This window comes from Magnolia sinica, chromosome 14 (genome assembly GCF_029962835.1).
Source record: "Magnolia sinica isolate HGM2019 chromosome 14, MsV1, whole genome shotgun sequence".
NCBI classification, from domain to species: domain Eukaryota; kingdom Viridiplantae; phylum Streptophyta; class Magnoliopsida; order Magnoliales; family Magnoliaceae; genus Magnolia; species Magnolia sinica.
The window spans coordinates 6,321,213-6,343,317 of record NC_080586.1 but is presented as its reverse complement, the minus strand read 5'-3'; the positions used below and the strand labels follow the sequence as shown (position 1 = coordinate 6,343,317).

The window sequence follows — 22,105 nt, the reverse complement described above, 5'->3', positions numbered from 1 at the left end:
AACCATTTTAATTTAAAATGATGAATAAACCAAGAAATTAAGTGTAGTTTTAATTTGGGCTAGATCAAAAGGCTAGTATATTCAATGTGCGTGATTACCTACAATACACATTTGAAAATGTTGTACACAGTATTCTTCGATGCATTTGGATGCTTGATTGAAATGAATTGCAAAAATCCAAATTAATATAAAAGAAAAAACAAAGTAGTTTCACAACAATTTATTTAAAATGCCAATCAAACCCTGAAATTAACTGTAATTTTAATTTGGGCAAGATCAGAAGAACCAATGTGTTCAATGCTCTAGCTTTTACCTACAAAACACTCCTGAAAATGATGTACACTGCATTTTTAAGTGCATTTTAATTCCCGTTAGTGTAAAAGAAATGATGAACTAGGTATGAACCATTTTTAATTCAGAACGACGATAAAACCACAGAATTAACTGCAATTTCAATTTGGGCTAGACAAAAAATGCCGATGTGTTCACAACATTCTTACATGTGTTTGGATGCTCCATTAAACTGAATTGAAATAATCCAATTTAATATAAAAGAAATGAAACCATTTTAATTCAGAATGGTTATGTAACCATGTAATTAACTGTAATTTCAACTTGGACTACAAACAAGCCAATGTGTTCAATGCTCTAGAGTACCAATGAAACACTGAAAAAACCAAAGAACACAACATTATCATGCACGTTTGGATGCTTGATTGAACTGAATTGCAACAATACAATTCTTAATATAAAAGAAATCACGAATTGGGTTGGCGCCATTTTAATTCAGAACAACGATCAAACCACAAAATTAACTGTAATTTCAATTTGGGCTAGAACCAAAAAAAAAAGAAAAAACAATATGTTCAATGCTCAGGATTACCCATAAAACACTCCTGAAAATGACATACACAGCATTCTTAGGTGTATTTGGATGCTGAAATGAACTGAATTACAATAATTCAAATTAATATAAAGGAAATGATGAACAGGGCTGGCATCGTTATCGTTTAATTCAGAACGACAATCAAACCACCGAATTATCTGTAATTTCAAATTGGGCTAGACCGAAAATGCCACTGTTTTCAATGCTCTAAATTACCTACCAAACACCCCTGAAAACAATATACACAGCATTCTTAGGTGCATTTGGATCCCTGATTGAAATAGACTGCAATAAGCCAAACTGACATAAAAGAACCAACAAATTGGATTGGTGGCAATTTAATTCAGAACGACTGGATTAACTGCAATTTCAATTATACCAATATGGTGTGGGGCTATTCCCACTCTAGTCATCTCACTTTATTGAATTGAATTATTGCAATTCAATTCAATTGGCCATCCAAATGTGGTCTAGTAACCATGGAATTGCTTGCAGCTATATTAGTTAATATTTCATACAAATCATCATTTCAAAGGAAAGAGATTTACCCTGTAATGGCACATTTCTGAAACATGAATTAGATAAACACCAGACAGGGCTGAAGTTTAATAGATACATGTTTTTGTTTGAACTCTTCAATACAAGTTAGTATCAGGTTCAAGAGCTGTCTGGTATACAAATACTCAAAAGGAAGAAATAGAAGAAAATACAGAATCCAAAGAGCAATCACCACCCCTTTTTTTTTCTTCTGAAGTACCCAAAAAAAAAAAAACCTCTTTATTTCGAGAATTTCACACCCATTGTTGTCGACCTATCTGATTTTAGCAAGAGGGCCGACTTACAGTCACATTACCAGCATCTTCTTCTTTTCCTTCAATGGTTGCAAGATGGGCCAGACCGGAATGATCGAGAAACCATCCTCACCGTCCCTTCGGATTGATGAGCTGAGAGAACACCACATTGGTATTCAGGTCTGAATCATCGCTCGCCTCGCTCGCGCCTCCAGTGCTCATGTTGGTATTGCTGCTAAAGGAATTAGCATCGTTACCAACTGTGTTGGAGCGGTTGATCAACCCATTCTCATCCATTTTCCCATCGGCATCAGGATTCTCCTGCAATTGAAGAGCGAATTCGAGGTTCCACAACACATCTCCCATTGCTGGCCTGTCAACACCATGATCAGACAGGCATTTCTCTGCAGTCTCAGCAAACTTCTTCAGGCACTGTTCATTGATCTGGTCCTTGATATGAGGATCAATGATATCGGAGAGAATTCCCTTCCTCTGGCAATGCAGGGCCCAATCAGCAAGACTGACCTGTTCCTTGGGGAGGCTCGGATTAAGGGCAGGCCGGGCACACAAGACCTCAAAGAGAACGACGCCAAACGAATACACATCGGATTTATCCGTCAGCTGTTGTCTTCTAAAATACTCAGGATCCAAGTACCCAAAGCTTCCTTTCACCACAGTGCTAACATGGGTCTGATCGATGCTGGGGCCCGTCTTTGACAGCCCGAAATCTGACACCTTAGCCACCCATTTATCATCGACAAGGATGTTGGTGGTCTTCACGTCACGGTGGATGATCGTGTACTTAGCGCCTGTGTGGAGATAGTGAAGACCCCTCGCTGCTCCAATGCAGATATCCAACCTCTGCTTCCATGACAAAGGAGCCTCCTTGCTCTTGTATAGATGCTCCCTCAAAGTCCCGTGCGCCATGTAATCGTAAACCAATATCATCTCATCGTTCTCCTCACAGTATCCAATCAGAGAGACCAAATGCCGGTGCCGCAACTTCGAGAGCATCTCGATCTCCGTCTGGAACTCGTGGATGCCCTGCTCCGATGATGGGTTTGCTCTCTTGATAGCCACTTTCGTCCCTCCATCAATCACTCCTTTGTAGACCTTCCCAAAGCCTCCGACACCGATGACGAGGGACTCATCGAAGTTCTTTGTCCCCTGTTTTATCTCATAGAAAGAGAAATGCCTGGAAAGGCTCACGGCCAGGGACGAGAGATGGCTGCTGGTGCAGCTCTTGCCTGAGATTGTGGACTTGCTTGTTGTTGTATGCGAAGTCGAACCGCCATACAGAGGCAACCAGCCAGAATTCCCAGCCTCGCCTGGGATCCTCTTCTTCTGTTGGTAGACAACAATGCAAATGGCAAACACTAGCCCAACTCCAGCTGCACCTCCCGCAGCACGGCTAATTACACCTGGACGCCATTTCGCATTCACAGTGCCTGCAATCAGGGATTCCGCCGCGAGGAGCATTGGCGATGGCACTGGATTAGGCCCCGCCAGGCTCCCATTCGTGTCATTCAGCTTGAAAATCTCCAACCCATTGAGAACTGCGTCATAGAATTCGGGCTTTTCTTCGGCGGAGGGGTGAAGTGCAACCCACAACTGCTCGTCGCCAGGCTCATCAGCAACATACAGTGCATAGTCCTTATAAACCGGCACGCCCTTCGACCCCGACCAAGCAATGACATCTGCACCGTCCTGCGCCGTCTGGTTATTGAGGTAAATATCAAAAACTCTCTGGTTGACCTTGGCCAATTGCAGCTCACAGAAGTGAAATCTCACCACATACATGAAATTCCCGTCGACCTGAAAGGCCCATGTGAGGTTATAATTCATGTTGATCTTTGAATCCGGCCCCATCGATCTTGCCGTGTCGTAAACATCAAAAGGAGCAACATACTCCATCTTCTTCTCTGGATACTGGATTTTAGCCTTCTCACTGGCACCTGAATATGTGATGCCAAATGCTGCACCATACAAATACGGCGAGTCGTCATACCACATCCGACTAAGGCCGGAATCATTAGTGGCTGGTATAAACTGCCCACCCACATTCAATCTATACATTGTCTGTATGGTTGAGCTTCCAACATCGACCTCCTGATCGGAGAACCCAACCAATGTTGCAGGTGTGTCGAAAATATCTGGCACCGGAATCACCTCGATGCCATTCACGAAAGCATATGAAGCATTGTGTTCGTCGGATGGCGTGAATGTAACATTAAGATTGCTTGAGGTGGGAATCAAAGAGAATTCTCTGATTATGTAAGCCAGCGTTAGAGCTTGTGCAGTAATAGCAGCACTGAAATTGCGTAGCAGCGTGACGCCGTCAGCGACAACGGAGAAATATGCATCTGTGGAATTCAAGTTCCCATAAGAAGCTGGATAGAAATGGAGCCTGAGCCAATGCCGCTTTCCAGCTTTTACCGGGAATGCGTATGTCGATTCCTTTGTGAAGATTCTCCCTGTCATGTAAGGGACCGCCGACGGGAGCGATGGGTCTTGGAATCCTGCTCTCTGTAAGACGGAATTTTCTGGCGAGAGGAGGAACTTTAAGTCCAAATCTCCAGACCATTTCCGACCATCGGCGTCGTTACTCTCGGCATCCGAAGCCCCACAATTCAAAAGATACGATTTCGGAGCAGCAGAGACAGCAGTTGATAGGTCGAAGAAGCTTGAAGAGAGGAAGATTAGAGAAAACAAGATATGGGTTTTGGTTTTCATGGCTGGAGAGAGAGACCCTTTTGTGGAATTGAAGAGAGAGAGAGAGGAGGAAGAGATTGGAGCGTACAGGAAAACAAGGTAGGAGAGAGAAACAGAGGAAAGCGTTTTCCCGTACGCCCAAAGAACAGGAAAACCGCAGGTGGGTTTTCTTCTGCTCTTATGAGATTGATTCAATCTATCTTACTTCCATGGAATCATTTGAGATTTTCTTGAATTTCTTTGTATTGAAACAGAGGATAGAGAATGAGATGGATTTTTTCTTTTCTTTTTCTTTTTCCTTGGATTTTGGGGATTGCAGGCCGTTACAAACGAGCGACTGACAAAATAACGGAAGTTTGCTTTGATTGGTCGAAAAAACGCCTACGTAGCACGAATTAAGGTAGTGACTGCTTAAATTAGCAGTTCGTTTTCCATCTGATCTGATGATCAGAACCGTCCATTTTTCGTATTATATAATATGACATCTTCTTATGAAAAATACATTGAACGGATGATTGTGAAGATCAATATCTGTGGATGAATTCTTTTAACGGATCGCATTCAATTCTAAGAATTAAAGGATACGATCGTTACTGAAGCTTGATTATAGGTAGATAGGTTATTGGTGGTAGTAGAGTGAATATAAACCGTTCAAATCATGTGCTATCTCAGCATATAGGCCCCAGTCGGATGCGATGGACGCTGGATCTAAGTCGCGACATAGGTAAAACAAAATCGAAATTATAGGGTTTTCTCTTCGGTTTGAGGTAAGAAGCACGGAATTTTACTTTCCTCGCCGTCATTCTGAATACGTGGAGTAAAAGGATCAGATCGAAACCGTCCATTTTGTGATTTCAATAGTAATTGGAGAATGGTGAAAAAATCTGAGTGTTAGGAAGGTTCTAGATCTTTAATTGGTGGCATTAAACAAAAACCAGCATTGGCTATATTAAGTGAGAAAAGGCCCATTTATCAAACGATTAAGCTAGGATAATCAAAGGAAAATTTGATTAATGGTCAATATAAAGCTGATTCAACATAATGTATGGTTCAGATCATCACACACATATTCCACGTGTGTGGTACGTAATGTAGAGGCACGTAACTCGAGATGCAGGTGATCTCGATTTTGTGACTGTTTTTTTTAGTATCCGCCATTTTCTTCGGTTTCAGTTTGAATGAGTCGGATATAGCGGGTAAAACTATCTTGCAACGGACAGAGGCGGTATGACGCGGTTCGGCTCCTCACGGTACAAATGGCAAAAATTTCTGGTAATCAGGACTGTTGATATGATGGACCGATTTCTGGATGGGATTAAGGTTGAAATTGGAGATGATATGATAAATGTTAACTTCCATTTATAGTGTATTTTACTGGATGAATGTGGACAGTTGATCTGACCGTTCCTCCCACAGGCCAGTAGTAGGAAGGTTACAGCCGTCCAATAAACATTCCTTTTGGAATATGACCTATCAGCATGATGGATCACCATAAAAACAGCTGAGATCACCACATATTTTTTCTACTTATTCTATCAGGAGGGAGTTGCATCTACATACTATGCAGCTTGAAGGAGGGAGGGAAGAAAGACAGAACTGTTGTCTGAAGACCCGATCACCAGCGATATCCTAGTGACCTAACTATGTGGGTCCCACCGTAATTTATTTTGTTCATCCACTCCGTCAATTCATATTTAAAGATCATTTTAGTGCAAAATAAAATTTTTGAGAAATTTTAGACCGTCAAGTGGACCACACCATAAGAAACAGTGGGAATAGTGATGACCACCGTAAAAATCTTCTAGGGCCCACTGAAAATTTTAATTTCCATCCAAACCGTTCATAGGGTTACAAAGACTTAGATAAAGTTAAAATACAAATATCAACTTGATCCAAAATTCCTGTCGCCCCCAGGTAGTTTTCAGCGATCTGTGTTCAACCCCCTCTTTTTCTGTTGTGGGGGCCACTTTATATTTGGATATACCTCAATTTTCGATATAACTCCCTAAATGAGATTGAAAAAATATGGACGGCGTGGATGAAACACATACATCACGTTGGACCCCACAGAGTCGGGTCACCAGGGATATCCCGGGTGACCGGGTCTTAAGACAATCAGATGAGACAACCATCCTTGTTTTACACCATTTAAAAAATGGTACTCACTCTTCGACCGTACATTCGACATAATTTTAGGCTCATCCAGATCGTCCAAAATCTGACCTGAATGTGCATGGGGAATAACAGAAAATTACACTGATAGGATGATATTCAATTTCCTACTTTTTTAAAATGAATTTATCCACTTAATATTTTACTTTTGATGATCCGTTTGAAGGACTATTTTGGGACGTTAGATATAAGACGTATGACTCTTTCACAATGGGTTCTACAATTTGAACGCTCTGGATAGTTGTAAATCCGCCACAAATTTGAGAATAATAGCAGGCACTATTTCAAAATTGTGGTAAACTCACATAGGAGTCCCGAGACGCTAGACCGGATTCATTTTCTCCGGACGAGGATTTGCATACTTTCCTCGGGTTTTATGTTTCGACAAAGTGGAGCTCTTTGTTGATCCAGACCGTTCACGTGGTCCATGTTGGATGGACGCCGATTGCGTGGTGCCAGGACTCTGTGGAGCCCATCTTGATGTATGTGCCTTATCCATTCCGTCCATCCATTTTACAAGCTCATTTTAGAACAGGAGCCCAAAATTGAATAATCTGAAAAGCTTAAAGTGAAAAACACCACTGGAAATAGTGGGGAAAATGATGTCAACCATTGAAATCTTCCTAGGGCCCACTGTGTTTTTTTTTTTTTTGCCATCCAACCTGTTCATAAGGTTACATACACCTGGATGAAGGGAAACGCAAATATCAGCTTCATCCAAAACTTATGTGGCCCATGAAAAGTTTTCAATGGTAAGCGTTCAATCTCCACTGTTTCATGTGGTGTGGTCAACTTGAGTGTTGTATACACTTCAATTTTGTGCTCATGTCCAAAAATGAGCTCGAAAAACGGATGGACGGCGTGGATAAATACATACATCACTGTGGGCCCCATGGAGGTACGTGATGGCACGATCACCACACAATCGGTGTCCTGTTTGATGGACCATGCCAGAAGACAATCCCAGATTGCAAGATCCTAACCGTCCAATTGTTTGCCAATTCTGCAGTCAGATATGAACCGTGCGTTATTTAAATCTAGACCGTCTATCTGCGAGCTGACATAAACCTAAGGAACGGTCATAGGATTGTCCTGGTGAGGAAACTTCTGATACAGTGATCCACACATCATGGGACCCGCATGATCGACCGTTAGGATCCGGACCATGGGTTACTGGACAAAATAAGGACCCGATAGTCTTACTAGTCCTCTCTCCTATTTCCACCATACACGTATCCCATGGAAAGTGATAAAACCACACTCTGGAAGCATCATGGATTGGTCATCAAGCAAACAGCTAGGACCATCCGAACCACACGTTGTGCTATCCACTTTGGGGTCCACCGAGATCTACGGATGACAATTAACTGGGTTTGGGCCTGAACTGTTCTGGCCCGTAATCAGGCCCAACCCACAGTCCAAAACGGTTAGTTGGCAGCCAGCCCAAGGACTGTCGCAAGCCTAACCAGACCTGACAAGCAAAGTAAAACATAGGCCCGATCTTGGACCGGGCTGTGATGGAATTATACACAGCTTCATCCCGAGCCTGGCCACCTACATTTTTGCAAGATCTGGACCGTTCACCGTGCTCCTTGGCCTAGTTTTCCAGATTAGGTCCGGACAAAAGCAGGCCAGCCCTCGTGAATGACCCTTCTCCATCCATCAAGCGAGTGGACCGCACATGCATGCACAAATAAATAGACATATCTGGGCTGGGCTTTGGCCAACCAAAATCACAATTGTGAATAAGGCCCAGATGAGTTGGGGCCCAGTATGATTTACGTGTTATATCTACTCCATTCATCCATTTTGCCAACTCATCTAGGGGCAAACGCAAAAAATATGAGGTAGAGTGGGAGATGAATCTGGGCTCTGGGCAACGGTGTGGATATAATACATACATCATGGTGGGCCTTAAGCTTAGTCAGGCAGAAATCCCTACATGAATATCTGCCATATAGCTCTAAGCTCTTTGAGGGCTATCATGACATGTATTATATCTATTTGAAAATTTCATTTTAGTGTAGTGAACCCAAACATGAGATAGGTTGGAGAATTTAGTGGACCACACAATTGGAACCATAGGGATACGATGCCCACCCATTAAAACCTTCCTAGGGCCTATTGTAATTTGTATTTTCCACCCAACTTGTTCATTATGTGATTCTCAATCAAACTAAGGGAAAACACAAATACAAAGGAACACGTTAGACTTGTTGTTGTTGGAATTTGGCATGCAGATGAGGTTGATGTAAAACTGCATCCTACGATTAATATGCATATCTGAGAGAAAAAAAGAGTCGGGGGCTCTGAATTTGAGCTTCTTTCCCGGTTCTTTATCCATGTTGTAAACATTCCTAAGCAGGGTGAGTACTTTCTTACCGAGCTCCATTCTATGATGATTTAATTTGGCAGCTCATCTCTAAGCTGAAGGAATTGCTCGTTCCATGCCAATGGTCCTTTTACTCAAACCTCAGTTACCCCACCTGGGAGGATCCTCCTCGATTCAAAGATTACTTGTAGATAATTGTTGCTTTTCCATTTGGGAGACTAATTCAATTTTCACCACCATAAAATTGATTTTAAATCCTTAATTATACTTGAGAGCTTGCATTCTAAATGCATTGGAATTCAAAAATAAGAACACATTGAAATAATGTGGCACAACTTCAAGAGCTAGCATTTGATTCTAAATCAACTTCTTCTTCTTCTTCTTTTTTATTTAATAACACGCACCCCCCTTAAATTTTTTATTACTAAATCACTTCCTGTGTTAGAGCTGCAAGATGGCCACATCCCATCTGCTATCCAAAACAAAATTTTCAGTTCCTCTCGGGATAATCTGATCCATCTAAACAGGTTTTGAATATCGTCCTGGGATTTGGCAAACTTGTGGAATTCATGGACAACCACAACTGTCATCGTAACCTTAAATCCTATAGCATCCGTTCTAATCCCATCCAATCCGTCCGTCCAAAACGGCCCTAAACCTTTTGATTTTCACATTTTGAGCTGATGGGCTGAAATGAGCTGGCAAAACGGATGTACGGTATGGATGTAACAATAGAAGACGTGGCGATACAGAACTTTGGCCTGCTGATAATTGGAAGCAGATGCTGGTGTACCTCACACCAGCTATATAGCTGCTGTAGGTACGTGTCGTGCGAAGGCGAGCACCGGCGCGGAAACGAAATGGCTACTCCCCCTGACACCAGCCCCGTGGCTGGTTGTCGATGCTATGTGGGCCTCACCATGATGTATGTGTTTTATCCATTCTTTTCATACATTTTTACAGATCATTTTAAGCTTGATACCAAAAATTAGAGGGATATAAATCTCAAGTGGACCACCCCACATGAAAATAAAAGTGATTGGATATCCACCATTAAAATCCTCCTAAGGCCTAGTGTACTTTTTATTTGACATCCAATCTTTTGATTAGGTCATAAAGGCTCAGATGAATGGAAAAATAAAAATCAGCTTGATCCAAAACTTTTATGGCTTCCAAAATGTTTTTAATGGTTGACACTCATTCAACATTGTTTCCTATAATGTGGTCCGCTTGAGAGTGGGATAGAACTAATTTTTGTTCTCATTCCATAAAATGATCTGTAAAAATAAATAGCCAGCATGGATGAAACACATACATCATTGTGGGTACCACGTAGCACCGACCAACAGCCAGGGGAGTAGCCATTCCGTTTCCGGCGACGCTCCTCGAGCTCCGAGTTGTGCGAACGGTTGAAAGGAGATCAAAGTTACATGAGATCCAAAGTGATGTATTTATCATATCTACACTGTTCATATATTTTTAGATATCATTGCAGAATATTATCCAAAAAATAAATCATATCCAAATATCAACTGTACCACATCACAAATAGAAGTAGAGATAATGATTTTCACCTTTAAAAATTTTGTAGGGCCTACCATAACGTTTATTTTCCATCCAATCTATTCATAAGGTCAAAAAGACCTGGATTAAGAGGAAAAAAAATTTCCATATTGATCCAAAACTTCTGTGACCCCAAAAAGGGTTTCAATGGTAGACGTTCAATCTCCCACTGCTTTTTGTAGTGTGGTCCAATTGATAGTTAGATCTATCTTATTTTTCTTCTTAACCCTTAAGGAGATCTCGTCAAATGGATGGACGGTTTGGATATAACACATACCTCGTTATCAGATCCACAGAACGTGCTGACGTCAATACAGCAGCTATATAGCTGGTGTGAGGTACACCAGCCAATCCGCTTCCTAATCAGAAATACAAATTTCATTATTAATCCATAACTTCCTGATAATCCGTCCCTCCCTGCCACCATGGACAGTTCAGATGCCACGTGGACGATGTGATGTGGTCGTGTCGATGTGACAGGCTGTTACATCGAGGTTCGTGGATGACGTCGACAGACCGGTCAGACAGCCCGAAAGCGACTCGCTGGCGACAGAGACAACACCGCGCGTGAAGCGCGGGAGCTTTTGCCGCTTTGCCACGTCTGTCCAAATCTCCCCATTCTGTGGGCCTCTGATACGCCGCTCGAGGTTTCGCAATCTACACGCGTGTATTCATTTCAGGCAATTGGTCACATGAACTGGTAATCTACACCGTTCATCTTTTGCGTCGCATCGTTGATAAACACCAAAGAATTTACTGGATTGGAAGATTTTGGACCCAACATGTGAATATTTTTTAATTAAATCTGGACCGTTGGTATTTTTCTGTTCTGGACCGTCTGTTGCCATGCAGGCAACAAAATAGTGTCTGGATTATCGAACCATGTGCGAAGATTAGTCGTTTCTAACCGTTCGATTTATAGACCATTGTTCATAGACTTTTCTTGGACGTTCCGGTATTTAAGTAACGAATGAGATACTAATTTCCAATCCTCTGATTCATCCAAGAGATGAAGAGATAATTGGACGATGTGGATTCTTTCCAATATCCAACAATGAATGGTTTTTGTAATGGGCACCACTTTTCAAAATGTACTCGAGGTACACCTCCTCCGGGATGCGGTTAGGCTAGTGGTCGGTGCTATGTGGACCCCACCATGATGTCTGTGTTTTATCCACGCTGTCCATCCATTTTGAAAGATAATTTTAGGGCTTGATCCCAAAAATGAGTTATATTTACATAAGTGGACCACACCATGGGAAAACAGAACTGGTTGAATGTCCACCATTAAAAACCTCCTAGGCCCACTGTAATGGTTATTTGACATCTAAACTGTTGATTAGGTCATACAGACTTGGATGAAGGGAAAAAATATATATCAGCTTGATCCAAAACTTTTCGTGGTCCCGAAGAAGTTTTTAATGGTGAGTGTTCAATCAACACTGTGCGGTCCACTTGAGATTTGGATCAACCTAATTTTTCGGATCATAACATAAAATAATCTGGAAGAATGGTTGGACGGCATGGATGAAACACATACATCGTGATGGGGCCCACAGATCACCGACCACTAGCCATTGGCTAGTGGCAGGGTCAGTAGCCAATCCGTTTCCCTCAAATCCTACCACCAGTTACACTAGGAATTACGGTTCTCCCAACTGATAACTTCCAATCTTTTAAGTCCACGTGAAATCCAATCCATTCAACAGTTTTGTCCCATTATAAGGATCACTCTGGAAAAATATCAATCTATCTTGTGGGGCCCAAATATATTTATCTATTATCCGTGGCTAATAATAATTTTCATGGGTGTGGCCCATTTTATCATTAGATAGGGCTGATTTTTCAATACATGATCGTTATAGAATTTTCAACTAATTGGATGGATCCGAAGTAAATGCACTTAAAATTAAAGGTTATTTTGTGGATGGACAGTAACTTTCCGTCCAACGGGTTGAAGTTGGGACTATCTGGGTAAAAAAATTAGATATGGGTAAAATCCAACCCGATCTGGTGAATCCAACCTAATCCAAAGGCTTGAATCCGTACGGATCGAGTAGGACCACTTAGATCCGGTCGTACATCGGATCGAGTTTGGATCATAGTCAATTCGAACGGATCCAATCTGAAATCCAATGAACCCTAATCCCTTTTTCTCTACCCAAAGAAAGCGCTGCACCCACCCATCTCTCCTCCTCTCTCCCTCTTTATCTCCTGATTTCCCTCATCTCCTTCCTTCTCTCCTCCTTTCTCTCCTTCTTTCTCTCCTCATTTCCTATATCTCCTTCATTCTCTCCCTCTCTCTCTAAACTCAACTCGATCTGACTCGATTCGGTTTCTCAAACCGAGATAGACTCGGTTCGGATCAGGCCAGCAAGGATTTGAATTGGATCAAGTCAGTCCTGCCAAACTCGATCCCGAATCAGATCAAGTTTAGGTCATATTCTTGAAAAATCAGATCGAGTCGAGTTGGACCCAATCCCATCTAAGTAGACTCGATGCCTATCCCTAGTAAAAATACTAAATACTAAATAACGAAAATCTGAGAAAGGATACACAAACCCATCGTAATAAAGGTACTCACTGGGCTCACCCAAAAGCCTACAGGATGATCTAAACCATCCATCCAACGGGCCTCACTATGGATTGGCCATTAATAAAAAATTGACGTCAATCAGATGTTACTCACCACGGATTTGGAGGTTATCTGTCCATTCAACGTCACCTTTTATAGATCATTGATGGGATGGTTAAGATTATCACTGCAGTTCAAAGCTGTGGCCGACCAGATGAAGAAAATAAAAACAAAATTTCTCACCTCTTTTTTTTTTTTTTTTTTTTGGGATACATGCCCACCAATGTTATGTGGTCAAACGATACATAGCAAGATCCTAACCGTCAATCATTGGACATCAAAATGAATGGCTAAAAATTAAAGAAATCAACACCACAAATTCATTGGACGAAACCAGATGATTAAGATCACTAGATCAGAACCATAATCTATCCGTAAAATGGCCCACTATTAGGGGTCGTTTGGCACGGTGGATTGGAGGGGGTTTCAAATCCCCTTGGTTGTTTGGCAGTATGAAGTATCTGGGGATTGCCAAGCCAGGCGGTTTCCAATCCCCTCTTTGAGGGGGTTTATAGTCCCCGGTGAGAGCTCGGATTATACCAAAAATCATTTCAATAATGGTTGGTGTATTATTTTATTAGGCACATGACCGCTAATGATGATCAGCACCGTCCAAACATTGTCCATGTAAATCAGCACTGTCCAAACATTGTCCAGTACCATCCAAACATTGTCCATATTATTCAATGATTAAAAATTGTTGGTTAAACACCCAGACATGATCTTGTGCTTGCGTGACTTGGAATTTTATCATTTTCAGGCAAAGCAGGTATTACAGCGGGCTTATGACAACTATAGTGTCAAAAATTATATATCTCACTAATTAGGGATATTAAAGTTGATTTAGTAATTAAATTCAAACCTCCTAAAGTATTTTTGAATTAAAGTTAATTCACACTCAAGGATGCTAAACACACCGACTGGATGGACAATCCAGGGGGTTTCCAATCCCGAGGGTTCCAAAACCACGCTCCCAAACAGGCCCTTAGGGACCTTCTCAAATAAACTTTAATAGATCTAATCTCTGAAAATATAGATGTATGGCCCATGTGATTTGCTGCGAACACCGAACCTTTTGTTAAGCTACACACTCTTGAGTTTTTTTTTAAGCATATAACCCCAATAATTGTTTATGGTTTATGCATCACCCATGTGATGATCTGTACCGTTGATCTGGTGGGACAGCAGTGGATGGTCCATTGTCAAAAAATCCACAGTGATTGGACAACTCCAACCGTCTGTTGTGCTGAGCTTCAACGATTTAGTGTGGACCGTTGCTCTATCCGTTCCTTTAGTTGGGCCTTTGGTCCCCAGCAAGTGTTGCCCGGGCAGACAATTCAAGCAGTTTCAAGCAAATATACCATACGTGAACTCATCAATCCTCTCCCTACACTTATATCAGCACATCAGAACCGTTCAAAATTGTTCTCATAGTAGTCATTAATATCATGACCAGTCCTGATCATCATTCCATCTCGGCCGTTAATACCGTGACCATGGATCAGGAACAACAGATAATATCAAGGCAAAAAGCAAAGCTCAAGATCTCTACACATTTCCCTCACTGCCATCCAAAATAGCATCTAACAATACAACAGTGGGCCATCAACGATTCAAACACAAACAGATACATGAACCCGACAAATCTCATCCGTTTATTTCTTTTTTTTTATCTTTTTAGGATTTACATAGAAAAAAAAAAAACTGGCCTAGCTTTGAACAACGGTCGATTTGGCGAAGTTCTACGGTGGGCCATGACAATTGCCCGGTCCACCTAGTGTTAGAACAACGCCTTGCAGATCACTACCGAGTCTTGTTGCTTGTTTGCCTATGGACGGCACAGATCTGATGACAGTCGGCGATTGGGCCTGCCGGGCACGATGGCCGGATTCTGGCAGTACGAACGTCGATGGTTGCTGTGATCTGATACAGCCATGATTCGGATTTGGACACGGTTGAGCAGTTAGAGGTGGATTAGGAGGATGAACGGCTGCTCTTGTTACAACACCGGGTCCCTGTAACAAGGAGATGGAAATGCAGTAAGGATTTTGAAAAAAAAAAAAAGAAATTGGGTTTTCATTCAAAGTTAGAGTTGAGGAATTATACGGTTGGATCGTTGGTTTTTAAAAGTGGGGCCCATGGTTTGACGGTCCAAACTATTTTTATGTGGTCTGGTGGTGGATGGGCCACAACGTAAGAATCTCCTTGGGAGAATCCAACCATTAATGGCTGCAGATAGTTTAGAAAGGGTGAAAAGATCACATGCATGCATTTGAGCTGTGTGGACCCCATCCATGATGTGTATGTTTTATCCGAACCGTTCAATAGGTGAGATTCTTCATGGGGCACCATACATGCTAAGAATCATCTCCATCAAAATCTTGGGTGGGCCACACCAAGGGAAACAGTGAAGAATCATACCCATGTTCACTTGTTGTGGCCGAGTTCAAGTGGGTCCCTTGATCCTGGTGGGGCATACCTGATGACTGAGTTGGATGACATATACAAAACAGGTGGACCCCACATTCTATCTGGAAGTTGCTATGGTGGGTGTCTTCTCCCCAACATTCCCTTTGGTGTGGCCCACTTAAGTTATAAATCAGGCTGGATTGATCTAGGCCTAATGCTGGGGCACATTAATGGACAGGTCAGATGACAATCACACATCATGATGCGCCCCACACAGCTCAAACATATGATAATTAGCATGTTTCAAATGCATGTGACTATAAAATGTCCACATTTAACTGAAAAAAGGTTGAAGTTTGAATTGCTAGGATCTTCCAGTCTGTGAAATTTAGGGGCGTGGCCTATCATATGGATGGTATGGATCACTGATCCATGGGCCCCACAAGCACAAAACCAAATTCCAGCAGATACTATGAACATGTACAATTCCTCATTAGACTGAGTTTTAAAGAAGCTTACTGGAGTGAATAAGATCCCTCTCAGAATCTGGCCATTGACATTTGCAGTCATGAGGTAGCCGGAATCAAAAGCTCCATCGACCGTTCCTCGAACCTCAGCACCAATCTACAGAGAAACACCCAAAACATGAAATGATGAGATGATTACACCACAATTCACAGAAAGATTTCAGCTCGTCGACATTTCAGTTCTTGTTAGAATGCAAAAAGAATTACCAGTGGAGGAACTACAGATCTTGGAAGAGCCTTCTGATCCGACGGTGGATATTTCCCTTCTTGCCTTCCCGTGTGGACAATACGGAGGAACTGTTCTGGTTTAGGCGCCACAAAATGAAAATCCTGACCAGTCCTTGCTGTACCATTTCTCTGCTCCATTTGGCAATTCACTGCGTTGTTAGACTGGCAGTGGCCATTGATCGGATTCCTCCGCTTAAACAATCCGAAGGGCGGGGAGACCATGACGGAGTCTGAAGCAGCAGAAGTCAGTTTTTGAGCTGTGGTCTGCTCTTGATCGGATTGTGACGGCGACGAGTTTTGGGATAGAGACAGAGAATGTTCTTCTTGTTCTGATTCAACCTCCCAAAATTTCAAATCACCAGTTTTCCTCCTCTTTGGATGCATGCTATCTGAAAGATAATGGAAGGTGGTTATGTATCTGACCTTTGCATGTGGTCATGAAATCAACGGCATGCGAGACTCACCCGAATTACGTAGGAGAGGGTGCTTCTGTTCGCCATCCATTTCGCGGGCCCTACTATTCAGTTCTCCATTTCTAAAAACCATAGCTCTCTGCTACGAAAGAAGACAAGAAAGGATTTAAAGACGCTACAAACATTTTATAAGATCTTCGCATGGTTAGTAAGTTGCACCCAACAATGTGTTCGGATGCTTAAGGGTGTGTTTGGTCGCACCAAATTTCATCAAATATCATGAAGTTTTGCACCGAATTACACTGATTAATCCTAATATTTCATGATATTTATGGAACCAAACGCACCCTAATCAATTCATTCTGATTGAAATGACTGAAGTGAAGGTAGCATGAATTCAATTCACAACGAGAATCAAACGCCCCATTTCAATTCCGCATGTTTCGAATTTGGATTGAAAATGCTAATTACAATTCGAGAGCTTTTGTCAGTACTCTTTACAGGGTTGATTATTGCAATTCAATTTGATTAAACATCCAAACGCAATTAGGCTTACAACTCAAAATCCAAGCATCACTTACCAAGTTCTCACTTCCTCTCAAAAATCTCCGTCTTTCTTGGTTCCAATGGCTACCAAAAGTCTTGCACAAGGAAATGTTGTAACGTCCACTAGGGTGCTCTGCCCCTAATTGTAGGATGAGCAATTCATTCAGAGGCCGCTCGTCCTCTCCACACCTGCCAGTTTGCAAAACAACAAAAAACAATAATCTTGAATATGATCCAATATAGAAAGAGGTGTATTAAATGACACTCAAACAAAGGAAACCATGTTCATCTAGTGGGCCCCATCATTTCACCAATATCTTCCCTTTCAGATGCTCTGAACAATCCAATGGTCCAGGCTTTAATGGGGTATCAATCCGATGGTTGGCACCTTTCAAAACAGAAGATTTTCTGGGTATCCCCCATCTAAGAATGACCCACCTTATGATTGATTTGGATCACCAAAAGGCGGGCCTCATGTTTAAAGTTTGTTGGGCCAAGCAAATGCTGTATAGATGCTCATGTAGGAAACTACAAAGCAAGCAAATCAAGAAAGGATTCTTTAGCAGATATAAGAATTACCCTCCATAGATGGCAATGTCGGATTCTGTAATCACGGCACTGTGAGAAAACCGCCCTTGCGGTTGCTGGCCACATATATCAAGCTGAGTCCATGAACAGGTGTGCAGATCAAGAACCCAAACATCATTGTAGTAATGCTTATCACCAACGCCGCCAATGACATAAACCTGCAAATGCAGAAGGGAAACAGGTAATCGTTTTATTCATAAATCCATTCTCACAAATCATCACTACCAAAGTTTCAATATAAGTGTCTTGCCTTTGTCCCGATATTTACAGCTGCATGACCCGCTCTAACCCCTGGTGAAGATCCTTGAACTGCCAACTGTAACAGAAATGAATAACTATTAATGGAAGAGCCAAAACGTCATGTATTACTCACATGAAACAAGAAATTTATTCACATTTAGGCCGTGTTTGGATGTTTGATTGAACTGAATTCTAATTATTCAATTCAATAATTGCTAAATGGCCAAAAGTGGCGCTAGCACCACTCCATCCATCACGAGGGGCTAACTCCCAAATTGCAATTGGTATAGTTTCAAGTCCAACCTGAAACATGCGGAATTCGAAACAGGAGTTTGGTAGAGATTTGAACTAAAGTGGTCCCCGCCCCACTTTTGCTCTTTTCTTGTACTAATGAATTGAAATTCAATCCAATTGAGCAACCAAACACACCCTCAGATAACTAGTGATATTTTTATGAATCTATTAACACAACTACCAACATCATCCGACAGAAATTAACACTTATGAAAGGAAAACAACAGAAAACAAACCGCACCCTCGACCACGTTAGTGTGTCCAAGTCAAGAACATCGACTTCACCGTGATATCGATCACCACAATCTCCACCATAAACAAGAAGCTTGCTCTCAACCACAACCGCAATGTGGCTGTCCCTCGGTGCAGGGAGATCGCCCTTCACCTTTGGAGAAGTCCATCGCATGGCCTTAAGGTCTAGGATATGCACATCATTCAAGTAATTCGCTTCCCCTTCTCCACTACCTCCAAAAATCACCAGCTTGTCATTGCCTATTACTGTAGCTGAGTGACTTTCGCGAGGCGAAGGTGGGTCCCCTGTACAAGCGGGTCGGCTCCATTCTTTCGTCTGTAGGTCCAATATATGAAGATCGTTTACCTTCTTCGAACCATTCGTACCCCCTAAAACTACCATCCTATCACCAACAAGTACTGCACTATGGCTGTCTCGGGTACCAGGAAGCTGACCCGTTGTCACAAGGGAGCTCCAGACCATTGTATCGAGATTCAACATAAGCACATCACTGAAATGCAACCCACCACAGCAGCCCTGAAATGGGTAGCTGATATGACATTAAATATATGGTGTGGAATAAAGAAACAGTTCATATATGTAAGGAATTCAACTAGAACAGAACAAGCCTCAGAGATTGAAATCTGATATGAGAAATAAAAGAACCCAAACACCGATCATGAACAAAGATGCAAAGAATATAAAGATAGCGCAAGAACGGAGAGAATATAAAGCTGGCGCCCCCTTCCAAGAAAGGACAATGCAATTCCTTGGACGAAAATGCACGAGAAATGGAACAGAAACGATTTCTGTCAAGAACATGGATGCTAGCTGTTCGTGCTGAAGATCCTGGATAATCCCCATATTGGTTTCTTAAACAAACTTCTAATTTCTTTTCATTTCATATTATATTAGTACTACTGATGTTATTAATTCTCAAGTCTGGTTTTGAACTGTTAAAATTAAGATTAAGAAGGGGATTGGTTTCCCAAATGAGAGGGCTGTTTCACCTTGACAGAGTTGATGATCTGACCGTTAGGATAGTGGATCGGATGTCTATAAAAGGAGATTAGCAATCCCATTACCAATATAACATGAAAACATAAAGAGCACTCTCCCATTGCGATTCCCAATTTCATGACACTCTTCTCATTTGGGTGACGATCAACAGTCCCGATCTCTATTTATTTCATCAAATTAAGTAGACAAGGTTATGGATTTATCATGATCTACAGTACCATCAATTAGGATATTATCAATCTTGGAAAGACAATGAAATCTATTAGAATTATCTGGGGAGGAATGTATTGATGATCCATTTCAGTAACATGCATTCGTATTGGTTTGTGTCGACGATAAGAACTGAAATTAGTATCATTTCGCCAAATGATTTTACTCGATACGATGCAATACGAAATGATATTTTGAATCTCGATAGATACTACATAATCACGAAAAGCCTAGATAATGAAATGATAAACTGGAAATCTAGAAATTTGCTATGTTACAGAGGAGGTGGTGTATGATGTTCAACCAGAGATCATCCATGTTATACTTGAGTTTCAGTTCATAGATCGTAGTGCCAAGGTTCAGTGATCCAAGCGGTTCATATGATGGGCCCCGCTCTTGACGGCAGGTGGACGAAAGAATTCACAGATGGATGGATCATATTTCATAAAACCTGGGAAATTTGAGTGCATGGGGCACCCATGGTGGGCTCATCAAATCAACCGTCTGGATTGCTGGACCATGGGCTCCACCTGTATATACTTTTGGTATTGATAATTTCAGTTGAGCATTGTTATCATACTTCTCAGCATAGAGCCTGCTAAAGCTACTCGCGAGAGTAAGATCCCGAATGCTACCCCATCCATGTGCTAATGTGGAATGTGTGTGTAGGATCCGAACCATTCATCTGGTGGGCCTCACCATGTATGCTCCATGACCCAAGAATCAGTTAGGTAAGGATAATCTGGAAGGCCACTGGTACGCATCTTATAATGATAATCAGTCTTATTTTTTGCAGTCCTTTTCCATACACAAGTCCATCAAGGTAACATGAGCCTATTTTCATGCCATGGCACATACATGGTACGGCCGACCCGATGAACAGCCCGGATCTTAACCACATGTGCTGCATTGGCATGTGCGAGAAGAGTACAACTGGCTCCAGTAGCCATAGCATTTTTCTTCATAATAAATTTTTTTTTTTAAATGATACATACAATCTATACCATTTTTTTCAAAAAATGGTATAGAGAAAGATAGAAAACTAAACAAACATAAGCTTCAAAAACCTGTACTCACAGCCATTCAGCAACCAAAACAGATCCAATCAAAAAAAAAAAAAACATACAATCTACAAGACACCCAAAAATAGAGAAATTATAATAATTAAAAAAAAAAACAAAAACAAAAAACCCACCTCACATGTAACATGAAGAACTAATTCAAGAAAAAAAAAACAGAGAAAATTAAAATAAATGAATAGCCCAAAAAAATCCATTTCACATGCTATATATAGAACAATAAAAAAAAGAAGGAAAAACATATCAAAAGAAGAAAGCATGAAGTAAAAAACGTCAAATAAAACCACACAAACATACATCAAAACAAGCAATTTGCAGTTGTTAAAACCATTACAAAACCAACCAAAGAAAAACTCACCAAAAGCAAATGAAACACATGTATAGATACATTCAATAAATATACGGATAGATTAGATCATGGATTTCATGATACATACCCCAAAAACATAGACTACCCCATTAGAACAGCAAGCTGAGTGGCCCCATCTCTCAGAAGGATTGAAGCCCAAAACCTTAGGATAAAGCCACATTGCCTTCTTCTTCATCAACACCTCTCCACCCAAAGACCCCATCTCACCAAAAACCACCACCAACTTCAAATAATTAAAAAGAAAAAAAGAAAAAAAGATTCTTCTAGCAACAATTCAACTCCACCAACAAGAAGAAAAACAGTCCGTTGAGTAAAAGAAGGGGAGGTAGGGAGAGAGAGAGAGAGATGTTAGGGTGAAAAGTACATGAACAAACCCAGTGAGATATAGGACATGAGTGTCTGTAGACAAGAAAAGATAGGTGCTTTCATGTCTAAAGGACTGTTTCAACAAACAGGAAATGAAATGGATTGGTGGTGGGAAAAGACATAAAAATCCCAAAGAAAGATCTCCTTAGATATTCAATAAGATAGATAGACTGATAGATGTAGAGTTTGAGAGAAAGATGGATTAGCCCCATTGGAAGAATATTAGGAGTGATGTAATATCATGGGAGTAGGACCATTTTGTGTGAGAGGAAGAGGGTGCATGGGAATGTGTGTGCGGGACCACCATTTCATTTCTCTCTTTCTAATTTTTCTCTACGTAGGTTTGTTACTTTGGTTGCTTTGGCCTGTTTGGCCGGGCGAAACCCCTCCGATTAGGCAGGATGGGATGGATTTTAAGGTAATGATGGCGTGTTAGTGGATTGGTTTAAGATCCATAGGATTGCTATATCACGGGACAAGTTCACCGGTTCT

General features: G+C 41.4%; 2 protein-coding genes across 3 annotated transcripts; both read right to left on the bottom strand.

The window, feature by feature from the left end:
- Positions 1-1,485: 1,485 nt before the first annotated feature.
- LOC131225728 (receptor-like protein kinase ANXUR2) lies at positions 1,486-4,675 on the bottom strand. Its single transcript, XM_058221315.1, has one exon. It carries the CDS (start codon positions 4,408-4,410, stop codon positions 1,807-1,809), a length of 2,604 nt encoding a protein of 867 aa, XP_058077298.1. The 5' UTR covers positions 4,411-4,675; the 3' UTR covers positions 1,486-1,806.
- A 9,915-nt stretch (positions 4,676-14,590) lies between these two features.
- LOC131225578 (uncharacterized) lies at positions 14,591-21,826 on the bottom strand. Of its 2 annotated transcripts, none has more exons than XM_058221128.1 (9): positions 21,315-21,826; positions 18,578-19,105; positions 18,053-18,118; positions 17,794-17,960; positions 17,250-17,403; positions 16,720-16,810; positions 16,235-16,644; positions 16,020-16,124; positions 14,591-15,106 (listed from the first exon to the last, which is right to left on the bottom strand). In XM_058221128.1, the coding sequence occupies exons 1-9, from the start codon at positions 21,447-21,449 to the stop codon at positions 14,834-14,836; spliced, it is 1,929 nt and encodes a 642-aa protein (XP_058077111.1). In that variant the 5' UTR covers positions 21,450-21,826; the 3' UTR covers positions 14,591-14,833. The 2 variants fall into 2 exon arrangements, with proteins under 2 accessions (XP_058077111.1, XP_058077112.1); XM_058221129.1 differs by having other exon boundaries at positions 16,720-16,807; positions 21,315-21,825.
- Positions 21,827-22,105: the final 279 nt, after the last annotated feature.